The sequence below is a fragment of the Salmo salar genome, chromosome 03, assembly GCF_965601325.2.
Source record: "Salmo salar chromosome 03, fSalSal1, whole genome shotgun sequence".
Lineage (NCBI taxonomy): Eukaryota > Metazoa > Chordata > Actinopteri > Salmoniformes > Salmonidae > Salmo > Salmo salar.
In genome coordinates this window covers 30475001-30487939 of record NC_138293.1, presented here as the reverse complement: position 1 = coordinate 30487939, position 12939 = coordinate 30475001, and the positions used below count along the sequence as shown (strand labels likewise).

Below are 12939 nucleotides of genomic sequence, written 5' to 3'. Positions count from 1 at the left end.
GCTTAGTTCAGGAAGGACATACACAGCAGTTGACATTATGTATCAATTAATGCATATTATTTTGAAACCTATGAAGGTGAATAGAGCCCCATAGTAAAGGTGTCATAATACCCATAAAACCTAGTGGTCAAACAGGGAAATGGTTCCAATAATTTTTTCACCATTCATTTTTCCCCATAGGGGATTTTAGAAACACATCAAATGAGGGCTGTGTTTCGTGTAGGCTTACCCTGGCAAGGTCATTTATCAATATATTTGGCTCTATTTACTTTCGGATTTGAAAATGTTAATTAGCATCAATGTAGACGTCATGCGAAACTACAAATCCCTGCATGTCATTCCTAGCTGACACCTTTGCTAATAGGTATTGTGTCAATGTAAAACCTGCACAATACAGGTAACAGAATTGTTCATTAAAAAATGTTTTGCCAATTTAGTCATTACTACATTTAGCTAACAGATAGTTAATCCAGAGATTATTACCATTGCCTCGATTCGGCAGTCTTGTCCAGATCATCATGGCATTTTTAGTTCTTTATGATAGGCATGTTAGCAGCTAATTAGCACAGGCGAATATTGATAAGTCAGCTAGAGAGATTTACATGGTTATTAAAACCTCACGCCAGGGTAAGCCTACATGAAACACAGCCCTTATTTGAAGTGTTTCTAAAATTCCCCGTGGGAAAATAATTGGAACCATTTCCATTTGACCGCTAGGTTTTATGGGTATTATGACTCATACTGTGGTACTTTTTATTCCCCATTCAGAGCAACTAGTGCTTTTAACAGCAGGTGGCGAAAGAGAGGATGAAAGAACTTCTAAATGTTATTCTTGTGTTTATTTGTAACAGTAGGTTTTGTGTGTTCAACAGCAGTACATGGGAGACAAATGAACAGGTCCACTGTTGAACATATCAGGCATGTGGCTCTGTTAGAGTGAGAAGCCATGTAAATGATATGGACATAATTTAAATGACTGTACAACCAGGTAACAAAAATATTTTGTATATTTTGCATTATGTACAAATCAATGAAAGGAAGAATTTAGAACATAATCTTAGTTGTCAGTATGCCACAGTTTGAAACGAAAAGCTTCAATATTCCAGGGCCCGGTTTCCCAAAAGCATTTTAAGGCTAAATTCATCAGGAAATATGCTTCTAACGATTAACTTACCCTTAAAATGCTTTTGGGAAACCGGGCCCTGAAATGATGCATGGTTGAACATTTGAAATGAGCTCGTGCATAAGCCCCAGGCGCTGATTCAGACTTGATTGGGGCAAGGCAGGCTGCAAGTGCTTATTTATATAACTATGTCAGTTGGGAAGTTGGCCAAAGGGAATGGGAGGGGAAGTGTCGATTTTCCATTAGAATTCATCCATTGATTGTAAATCAAGTTGTTTGACACTGTGACCATTTATGTTCGAACTCCAGAACATTTAAAAAAAAATACACGTTAAAAAATAAAATTTTCAGAAGACAACCAACAATCTATGTAATTATCACCATCTGCTGCTTTTCCTTCCTGGCAAAGAAACACTCCGTCCATTTGCAGAAATCGCCTGCGGGAACGTTACATCAAAACTAATCATAACGATTAAAATCAGCTTTGCTGTGCGAGAGGAAGCCAATAGGGAAGTTGGAGACAGGCGTGAGGATTTTGTATGCCGAAAAAAATAGCATGATTATTTTTTTTGTGGATTTTATGAAGAAATATAAACTAAATGTTCCATAAAGGCCGACGCACTGTTGTAGTGATGTTTTTTGCTAGGAGTTTTATTCTGTAGATTGGTTTAGACTGGGGTAGAGACATGAGCTAATTGTATCCTGATCTTTGCCTTGAGGGGTTTGGAGCCCTGGAGCAAGTATTCTCTGTATTTTGTTCTGTCTACCTTAGCCAAGCTATTGCATTTCTCACTGGTGTAGGAAGGGAAGCAGATCGCAGGCGAAATCTAAGGGAAAGGGTTCTCAAATACTTTATGCCCATCCATGTTTCAGGTAAGCGGATATTTATTTGGTTTGCTATTATTTCCGAGGCTGGTTTGACTGGGACTTTCAAGGCGCAGCCGCTTTTACGCATGTGCCAGGCGATGAGCGCCACAGTCTAACACATTTAACCACTTCCTGGATGTTGTTAGGTGTTAAACAACTGTATTTTTCAGTAAGTGCCGACGAATGACTTAATGTTTCTATTTGTATTTTCACCGAATTGTACGACCTTCGTTCAGAAAACACCATAGCTATCGGTCCGTGTGAATTCGCTCCTGGCGCATTGTTTCAGCCCGAACACATCGTCGCCGTTTTCCCCGTTGGACTTCGTCACACACAAACCGAGTTTAGGCATTTCGAAAGAAAAATCCTCTTCGTTTGTCCTAAACCAGTTTCATTTCCTGAGTGCCCCAGATCTGGCTAATGAAAGACGCCATTGTGGAGTAATTTTGCCGGAGGGTTTTTATTTTGTAAGACAGGAGGTACCTATTTTACACACGTCAATGCAAATTCTGTGAATAATGCATTTGTATTTGGCGTCGCTTTGTAACGAGAGCCATATCTATGTAAACCAAGAGACAATGCAGGCTACAGTATCTTCCTTTTGCTTCCCATAGATCTCTTGCGGGGCTGACCTATACCCGTGCGCAGGGAATTCCACGGTACAGAGGTGCCACTGCAAATATTTAGATACTCCCTGGCGGAAGTCTGGATCTATGTTTGCATCTTTGTAGCTGTGATGTTATGGAGACAAAACATGATATATATGGTTAGTATGAGTTTACAAATTCGAATTTTAGGAATGATATTCATCCACAATGGTTAACACATTACTAGCGAGATCTATGGTTGCGCATCAGGATGTGGCCACAATGGCTATGAACACTATGCAACTTTTTGGACTTATACTTGCCATTTCTCAATCAAAATCTAACTGTTTACAGGCTGGTGGTGGTATATTCCCACCCTTTTAATGCCAAAAAGTAAAACGCGCACATGTTAACATTTTAATTAGTCCTATTCCTTACTTTAGAGTGAAATGCGTGGCTCTAGGAGCATTCGCTGGAGGGCGCTGTTATGACGAGCAACATTCGCATCTGTGCGTAAAAGGGCACCATTGCTCAATGTGCTTCTCACACATTATATATACATGCAGTCATTAGTCACACATTATAGGATCTCCAAATGTACAATGAGGGCACCTTCAACGATTTTTGCATGATTAAAACAGTGGACACAACAGCAGGCTATGTCCAGATGAAAAGATTCCTACCATAATGCTTACTTGTGCATGCAACTTTGTTTATTTTTTTTGTTCACAGACACACAATGTAAAATATTTGTTGAAAACTAAACACAGAAACAGTGCAGTCCGACAACTAATCTTTGATTCATTGTGCCAACTCCAGATTTGTTTGAACATGCTGCGGTGTGGATTCGGTCAACACAATTACACCAGACAAGGATAAACAAGAAAGTCACTTGAGACTTATTTGTTTAGCGTGTTCTTGCATATTTAAGTCTAAACTTGAGTAGCAAGGGAACACTGAACCACTAACAAATGGTAGAGCATTTGTTTTGTATACACACAGCAATGTGGTTGGCCTACATTATTCAAAATGGCAACAGGTGGGAAGACTGACTGCAGCAGTTCTGAAAGGAAAAGAGATGAAGGGAATGGGATGTAGTATATCAGTCCACACATACAGGTAACTGCCAAAATAATGGAAACACTTGAGTAAATGAGTCTATTGAATACAGGTGTGGTTCCTGAGTTAATTAAGCAATTAACATCCCATCATGCTTAGGGTTATGTATACAAATGCTGGGCAGGCCATTATTTTGGCTACCATGGCTATGCCCCATCCACAGGGCATGAGTAGTTACTGAATGGTTTGATCAGCATTAAAACGATGTAAACCATATGCCATTGTCATGTCACCAGATCTCAACCCAATTGAACGCTTATGGGAGATTCTGGAGAGGGGCCTGAGACAGCGTTTTCAATGAACAAAACACCAAATGTGTTTAGAGTTCGACACTTGTAGACTCTATACCAAGGTGCATTAAAGCTGTTCTGGCTCATTGTGGCCCAACACCCTATTTTAAGACACTTTATGTTGGCGTTCTTGCGATGCCTTGCAGTGTTACTTGTCAGGTTCTACTGATGATCTTACCACCTGGGTGTCCTGGTCTGTGCTGTTTAGATGTGTACTGGTCTGTGCTGTTTAGATGTGTACTGTAAGAGTTGAAGTGTTCGCCTGCTGTTTGAAAGTAGGAGTAGTCAACCTGAAAAAGAATCCACAGGAAATGGGTTTTAATTTGAGTTGGGATGAAATGGTTGTGCTACACGTACTGAATCCCATTCTCTTTTTCTCCTCTCGCTCCATGACATGCACACACACACACACTTTTCATGATTCTTCTAAGCAGATTCTCCACTCCATCCACCTTCATGATGGCAAGGCTTTGAGGACAGCCAATTCCAGCGAGCTGGTTTTCAGAACTTTCTACACATACCATCTTCCACAAATTAGTCAGGGAACAAATTACCTGCATTCTGAGTATGATCCCACGCACTTTGCCGGCTGCTGTACACAGGTTTCCCTTTTGAAGAGCAGCCGTGTGATTTCTCCCTCTCTGTTCGCCCCGCGGGCCCCTCTGCCTTCTGCGAGAGGGATTCTGGAGTTGAATTTTAAAACTATGTATGGCTGCCTGCGCTTATCAGCGTGTGCACAAACGAACTGCATGCAAATCAGGGCAGGATCACACACCACAGTGGCGGCCTACACTCAAAGGCAGGCTTAATTGCTAATTGGGTATCTAGGTGTGAAACCCACACTGCCAAAACTGAGAAGTAAAAACATGGATGTTTTAAGGCTAGCTGTGGTTGTTTTTAATTAAATAATATTTTAAAAAATGACTGATTTTAAAATGAGTGGATTGGATTTCCTGAACGTTATAGGAAAAATAACCCAGGAGAGTATAGTATGTGTCAATACTTCATGTAGTTTGGATTCTGTTTGGTGAACACCTACAATGAGGGGTCAGATGTTGTGGATTTAATGGTACCATCTTATGGTGTGTATTATGATCTTTTCGCAGTGCTGTTATGGAAAATGTTGGATCGGAATATATTCTCCCTTTCTACTTTTTGAAAGATAGAAAATAATTGCCTGTGGATCTCTGATATGCCATTAGATTAGATCTAGAAGGGCCTTTGAAGTCTGCGTATTTCTGGTATGGGCCAAGACCATACTGCTTTATAGAGGGAGGAACATTTTTGGACTGTGTGTGGATGGTAGGTACCAGTAGGAACTAGGAAGCGCACCTGCATAACTGTTAATAAGAAAAGAGATTAGGCAAAATAAAGAACAATAACAGACACATTGCGAAAAACAAAGTGGAAATGTGTCCATAACACTGATCAACATTATCCAGCTAGTTTATGTAAAATGGGTGGGTGTCACTTTTTTTAATTTGCTCATCAAATCTACACTACAATCTTAACAGCCCTCCTGAATACAGCCCATTGTTCTGGGAGAATAATAATAATAATTTATTCAACTTTTATAGCGCTATTCATGACGTAAATACATTTCAAAGCGTTGTAAAGCAACAACAAAAAAGCCATTTAAAAAACAGCTAATCATCATGAGTAGATCGACGGTTAAGAGGCTGAAGGTCGAGAGAGTTCACGGCTTGATTGAGGTCAGCGGAGGGCGTACGTACGCTTTCAATACTATCAGTGTCTGCTTTATGTGCGTAAACTGCTCTATGGACAGTGTGCTGTGGAAACTAAAAGGATCGGGGAAAGGTTAAACGTTCATCCAGGGTCACCAATGCCCCGGGGGCGTGTGTGTTTAATCTAGAACCGAAACACGAGGTCTGTTGCATTTTGATTATGTACTTTTGTTAGTCACTGAATACTCTGCACTGTTATAGTGTTACAATATTTACTGAGCTTTGTTTTTTTGACTAAGGACCTGTTGCCAGACATCTGGACAAGGTTTAGTTTCAGATGCAGGCTAAGTGGAAAAGTAATGTTCAGGCTACATGGTAGTGTTTGAGAGGCAGCTGGAACAAAGGATGGCGATGAATAGAAAGGGCGCAAATTGGGATATGCTGCGCTTTTGGGGTGGTCCAAAGATCAACCTTGTTGTCCACTTTATAGAATACACCTTAGCAGACGCGAAATTCTGCGGTAAATGTGACAATGCCTTCCTTTATAACAGCGACAACCCTAAAAACCCAGGGGCAACAGGATGAAAATGCTGTCGGGGGGCTTTGACTTATCCCAACAACCATTGCAAAAGCCGCACAGTTGACTGTCTGCCACAGAAGCATCGCTCTTGTTTATGGTGTGCTGCTGCCCGCCATTCACGCCTCTCCTGAGTCTGTAGGTGGAAACCGACAGCATCTCCAGCTTGAAGCCTGTTTTTAGTGCGCCAGGTTCGATAATGGAAGCAACGGATATCATGGATTTAACACCTCAGAAACCGAGAAAGCACCCTCGTCCAATCAATTCCGTGGATGAGTCCGTAGTACACGCGTCCCTGAAACGAATCTCTATGCGAACAGGAGCGGAATGCGGGGACGCTCCGTTCATGTACTCAAGAAGTAACCCCTTACCTGCAGTATCACTAAAGCAGAATGATAATTCTGTGTCTTCATCGTCAGCGCAGGTAACAGACATTTATTTAGTCCAATTCGTTTCCACTTGTGCATACTGTCTGTAGATGCTTTGTTTTATGTCGGTTGCCTAGCCACCAACAGTGGACGTTGTTGGATTTATTTGGTGTGAATCAATGCAAATGTTTTGTATCCATTTCCCCAAATGGATAAAATCAGATGAGCAGAGCTAATGTCATTTAAAACTTAATCTAAAGTTTTAATTTAAGGTGTTCTACATCTCTTTGTCATTACTACTTAATTCAAATTAGAACATCTACATTTCTCCCTCCAATGACAATGTTTGCATGTTGTGCAGAGAGAGACGTTCTGTATTTTTTTCTTATTGGCTCAGAGGAGGGTCTTGAACTTGTGATTGGGAAACTCAATTTGTTCTGTTTGCCATTAGAGATATTGGCAGCTAATTGTGTTTTGGGGTTAGCAGGGAACATTCCTAAATCTTATTACATTATTCAAATCTAGACTGATTATTGCTCATTTACAGTCTGCGTGAGATTGCTGCTCCAAATTGATTTTGGTTTTGGAAGATGATTATGCCCAACAGATATGGGAGGTTGTGCTGGGTAACATTCAGGTCAAGGTCAGGAAATACTAGACTAGTGTAACACAGAGCGATACATATACTATCCCAGTCCTGAGTAAACAGAGGAGTTGGACCTTGGCCAACTACTTGACCATAATATTCTTGTCATCATTCTGAAAAAAAGTTATCTGGCCAATCAAAGTCCTGCAATGTTGCTATGATGAATTCTTCATTTCAGGGTTAGTTTAAATGTATCCTTTTTAACCGGTGTGTACTAACACACTTCCTGTTTGGTGTAAATGTAACCGTTTTAACTGGAGTTTGTACTGTTCAGTCAACATTTATCAATGGAAAAATACACATTTTACATATTATGAACAAATCGTTTGAATGTGTATTCAATCTGTGCTGTCCACCATATTGATAATCATTAACATGGTTTGTCTACTTGTTTGTGACAGGATAACCGTTCCAGCATGTCCAGGCCAATGATCACAAGATCGCCAGCGTCCCCCCTGAGTAACCAGGGCATCCCGACACCCGCCCAGCTCACCAAGTCCAACGCCCCTGTGCACATCGACGTGGGCGGACACATGTACACCAGCAGTCTGGCCACGTTAACCAAGTACCCAGAGTCCAGGCATGTGACCTCTCTGCTATGGATACAGTTCTTCAATTACACTTGAGTAAAGCTATGTCTTTGTTTTAGCCCTTTTCAGTACACAGTGCCACAGATTGTTTTAAATCTGTGTTGTTCGTATGTGGTTCTAGAGGGTGTTTGGGATGATTCAGGGGTTGAAAGGGAAATGATGAGGTAGATGGTAGCCTAGCCCAGCATTTCAGCCGTGTTCATCTGCATTAGCTCTCTTACTGCTTAAAGATACAGTCCGGGATCTTAAGCACAACAAATTCCTAATGTATCATACGAATTGCAATTTAATTGTATTCTTTTTTTTTTTAAATGGTGGTAGGACGTTACATATCATACAAAATGGATGACGTAGCACACAAACTTTGGCTCGTGAACACCACTTTCAAATCTGCTGTCTGAAACTGCACAAAAGTTCTGCGGAATTACTTTAATGCTAACCTCTGATAGCTCAGCTCGGACAAATGTCAAAGTTCATCCAATCACAAAGATGCAGTACTCGAATGGATGAATGATATTACTGAATGTTTCAATTAATATGATTGAGGCTATTCTACAATAGTGATTACAATCCATCATAGCAATATTTTCCCACTATACCAAATCCAAAATGGCCTCCTTTTTTCAAACCTGCCCCAGAGATATTTTGAGAAGTAAACATTTGCATGGCTCAAAAGTCCAAACTGCAGACAAAAGCAGCTCAGTAATTCTGACAGATGTACCAGCAGCAGTAAAGGGCAAGGAACCATCTGGAGGCAAGAGTGCCACGCTGCAGCCTGGGGCCGGGCCCCCAGGGCGCCACTCCACCTCAGGCACCTCTCTACCAGCTGGCCCTGACCCCCTCCATCAGACCACAGGACAGCTCTTTCCTCTCATCCATACCGCTTCATTTCCCTTTCCCTCTGATTCTATCGCTCTCTTACTGTCTTTGTCTGTTTCTCTCTTTCGTTCTCTCTCTCGTGTTCTCTTGCACTGTCTCTCTCTTTCGCACTGTCTGTGTGCATGGAGCAGAGTTATGTGTGCATCACTCAAAGGTGTGAAAGAAGTCAAACACTGAGCTCACCCACATCCAGTGAGTCATAGCACATGATGCACAGAGTCGCTGTCCTGAGTACTGTCAACTGCTCAACAGCTCAACACAAGAATAGCAGCAGTTTGTTGGGCCCTATAACATATGATATATTGAACATGCATGGAAGGAAAACAAATATCATTATCTACACATTGGCTAGATTAGCAACTTTTATTTTATTTATTTTTATTTATTTCACCTTTATTTAACCAGGTAGGCTAGTTGAGAACAAGTTCTCATTTGCAACTGCGACCTGGCCAAGATAAAGCGTAGCAATTCGACACATACAACAACACAGAGTTACACATGGAATAAACAAAACATTGTCAATAATACAGTAGAACAAAAGAAAACAAAAAGTCTATATACAGTGAGTGCAAATTAGGTAAGTTAAGGCAATCAATAGGCCATGGTGGCGAAGTAATTACAATATAGCAATTAAACACTGGTATGGTAGATGTGCAGAAGATGAATGTGCAAGTAGAGATACTGGGGTGTAAAGGAGCAAGATAAATAAATACAGTATGGGGATGAGGTAGGTAGATGGATGGGCTGTTTACAGATGGGCTATGTAAAGGTGCAGTGATCTGTGAGCTGCTCTGACAGCTGGTACTTAAAGCTAGTGAGGGAGATATGAGTCTCCAGCTTCAGAGATTTTTGCAGTTCGTTCCAGTCATTGGCAGCAGAGAACTGGAAGGAAAGACGACCAAAGGAGGAATTGGCTTTGGGGATGACCAGTGAGATATACCTGCTGGAGCGCATGCTACGAGTGGGTGCTGCTATGGTGACCAGTGAGCTGAGATAAGGTGGGGCTTTACCTAGCAGAGACTTGTAGATAACTTGTAGCCAGTGGGTTTGGTGACGAGTATGAAGCGAGGGCCAACCAACGAGAGCGTACAGGTCGCAATGGTGGGTAGTGTATGGGGCTTTGGTGACAAAACGGATGGCACTGTGATAGACTGCATCCAGTTTATTGAGTAGAGTGTTGGAGGCTATTTTATAGATGACATCACCGAAGTCGAGGATCGGTAGGATGGTCAGTTTTACGAGGGTGTGTTTGGCAGCATGAGTGAAGGATGCTTTGTTGCGATATAGGAAGCCGATTCTAGATTTAATTTTGGATTGGAGATGCTTAATGTGAGTCTGGAAGGAGAGTTTACAGTCTAACCAGACACCCAGGTATTTGTAGTTGTCCAGGTATTCTAAGTCAGAGCCGTCCAGAGTAGTGATGCTGGACGGGCGAGCAGGTGCGGGCAGTGATCGATTGAATAGCATGTTTTTAGTTTTACCTGCGTTTAAGAGCAGTTGGAGGCCACGGAAGGAGAGTTGTATGGCATTGAAGCTCGTCTGGAGGCTAGTTAATAGTGTCCAAAGAGAGGCCAGAAGTATACAGAATGGTGTCCTCTGCGTAAGAGGTGGATCAGAGAATCACCAGCAGCAAGAGCAACATCATTGATGTATACAGAGAAGAGAGTCGGCCCGAGAATTGAACCCTGTGGCACACCCATAGAGACTGCCAGAGGTCCGGACAACAGGCCCTCCGATTTGACACACTGAACTCTTTCAAAGAAGTAGTTGGTAAACCAGACGAGGCAATCATTTGAGAAACTAAGGCTGTGGAGTCTGCCAATAAGAATGTGGTGATGGACAGAGTCGAAAGCCTTGGCCAGGTCGATGAATACGGCTGCACAGTAATGTCTCTTATCGATGGCGGTTATGATGTCGTAAAGGACCTTGAGCGTGGCTGAGGTGCACCCATGACCAGCTCTGAAACCAGATTGCATAGCAGAGAAGGTACAGTGGGATTTGAAATGGTCGGTAATCTGTTTGTTAATTTGGCTTTCGAAGACCTTAGAAAGACGGGGTAGGATAGATATAGGTCTGTAGCAGTTTGGGTCTGGAGTGTCAACCCCTTTTGAAGAGGGGGATGACCGCGGCAGCTTTCCAATCTTTGGGAATCTCAGACGATACGAAAGAGAGGTTGAACAGGCTAGTAATAGGGGTTGCAACAATTTCTGCAGATAATTTTAGAAAGAGAGGGTCCAGATTGTCTAGCCCGGCTGATTTGTATGGGTACAGATATTGCAGCTCTGAGAATTTAATCATCAAGAATTTTGTTCCAGGTCGTATGTACACTGATCAAAAAAATAAAGGGAACACTTAAACAACACAGTGTAACTCCAAGTCAATCACACTTCTGTGAAATCAAACTGTCCACTTAGGAAGCAACACTGATTGACAATACATTTCACATGCTGTTGTGCAAATGGAATAGACAACAGGTGGAAATTATAGGCAATTAGCAATTCACCCCCTATAAAGGAGTGGTTCTGCAGGTGGTGACCACAGACCACTTCTCTGTTCCTATGCTTCCTGGCTGATGTTTTGGTCACTTTTGAATGCTGGCGGTGCTTTCACTCTAGTGGTAGCATGAGACAGAGTCTACAACCCACACAAGTGGCTCAGGTAGTGCAGCTCATCCAGGATGGCACATCAATGCGAGCTGTGGCAAGAAGGTTTGCTGTGTCTGTGAGCGTAGTATCCAGAGCATGGAGGCGCTACCAGGAGACAGGCAAGTACATCAGGAGACGTGGAGGAGACCGTAGGAGGGCAACAACCCAGCAGCAGGACCGCCATCTCCGCCTTTGTGCAAGGAGGAGCAGGAGGAGCACTGCCAGAGCCCTGCAAAATGACCTCCAGCAGGCCACAAATGTGCATGTGTCTGCTCAAACGGTCAGAAACAGACTCCATAAGGGTGGTATGAGGGCCCGACGTCCACAGGTGGGGGTTGTGCTTACAGCCCAACACCGTGCAGGACATTTGGCATTTGCCAGAGAACACCAAGATTGGCAAGTTCGCCACTGGCGCCCTGTGCTCTTCACAGATGAAAACAGGTTCACACTGAGCACATGTGACAGACGTGACAGAGTCTGGAGACGCAGTGGAGAACGTTCTGCTGCCTGCAACATCCTCCAGCATGACCGGTTTGGCGGTGGGTCAGTCATGGTGTGGGGTGGCATTTCTTTGGGGGGCCCCACAGCCCTCCATGTGCTCGCCAGAGGTAGCCTGACTGCCATTAGGTACCAAGATGAGATCCTCAGACCCCTTGTGAGACCATATGCTGGTGCGGTTGGCCCTGGGTTCCTCCTAATGCAAGACAATGCTAGACCTCATGTGGCTGGAGTGTGTCAGCAGTTCCTGCAAGAGGAAGGCATTGATGCTATGGACTGGCCCGCCCGTTCCCCAGACCTGAATCCAATTGAGCACATCTGGGACATCATGCCTCGCTCCATCCACCAACGCCACGTTGCACCACAGACTGTCCAGGAGTTGGCGGATGCTTTAGTCCAGGTCTGGGAGGAGATCCCTCAGGAGACCGTCCGCCACCTCTTCAGGAGCATGCCCAGGCGTTGTAGGGAGGTCATACAGGCATGTGGAGGCCACACACACTACTGAGCCTCATTTTGACTTGTTTTAAGGACATTACATCAAAGTTGGATCAGCCTGTAGTGTGGTTTTCCACTTTAATTTTGAGTGTGACTCCAAATCCAGACCTCCATGGGTTGATAAATTGGATTTCCATTGATTATTTTTGTGTGATTTCATTGTCCGCACTTTCAACTATGTAAAGAAAAAAGTATTTAATAAGATTATTTAATTCATTCAGATCTAGGATGTTATTTTAGTGTTCCCTTTATTTTTTTGAGCAGTGTATATTGATCTCTGTCTCTCTCTCAATTCAATTTCAATTGAAGGTCTTTATTGGCATGGGAAACATATGTTTCCATTGCCAATGCAAGTGAAATAGATAATGAACAGAAATTAACAGTAAACAATACAATCAAAAGTTCCAAAAATCATATGTCTATATACAGTGTTGTAATGATGTGCAAATGGTTACATTTTACATTTTAGTCATTTAGCAGACGATCTTATCCAGAGCGACTTACAGTAGTGAATGCATACATTTCATATAATTATTTTCCTGTGCTGGCCCCCCGTGGGAATCGAACCCA

The 12939-nt window shown here is 42.7% G+C and overlaps 1 protein-coding gene across 7 annotated transcripts in view; it reads left to right on the top strand.

Annotated features, from left to right (window-relative positions):
- Positions 1-868: 868 nt before the first annotated feature.
- Positions 869-12939, top strand: part of LOC106599692 (BTB/POZ domain-containing protein KCTD1) — a 21978-nt gene continuing 9907 nt past the window's right edge. Inside the window, exons 1-3 of one of the 7 annotated variants that reach the window (XM_014190992.3) lie at positions 1606-1996; positions 2605-2756; positions 7664-7842. In XM_014190992.3, coding sequence (XP_014046467.1) covers positions 2727-2756; positions 7664-7842 — 209 coding nt within the window. In that variant the 5' untranslated portion in view covers positions 1606-1996; positions 2605-2726. The other 6 variants (XM_014190993.3, XM_014190998.3, XM_014190994.3 and 3 more) reach the window with 6 other exon arrangements.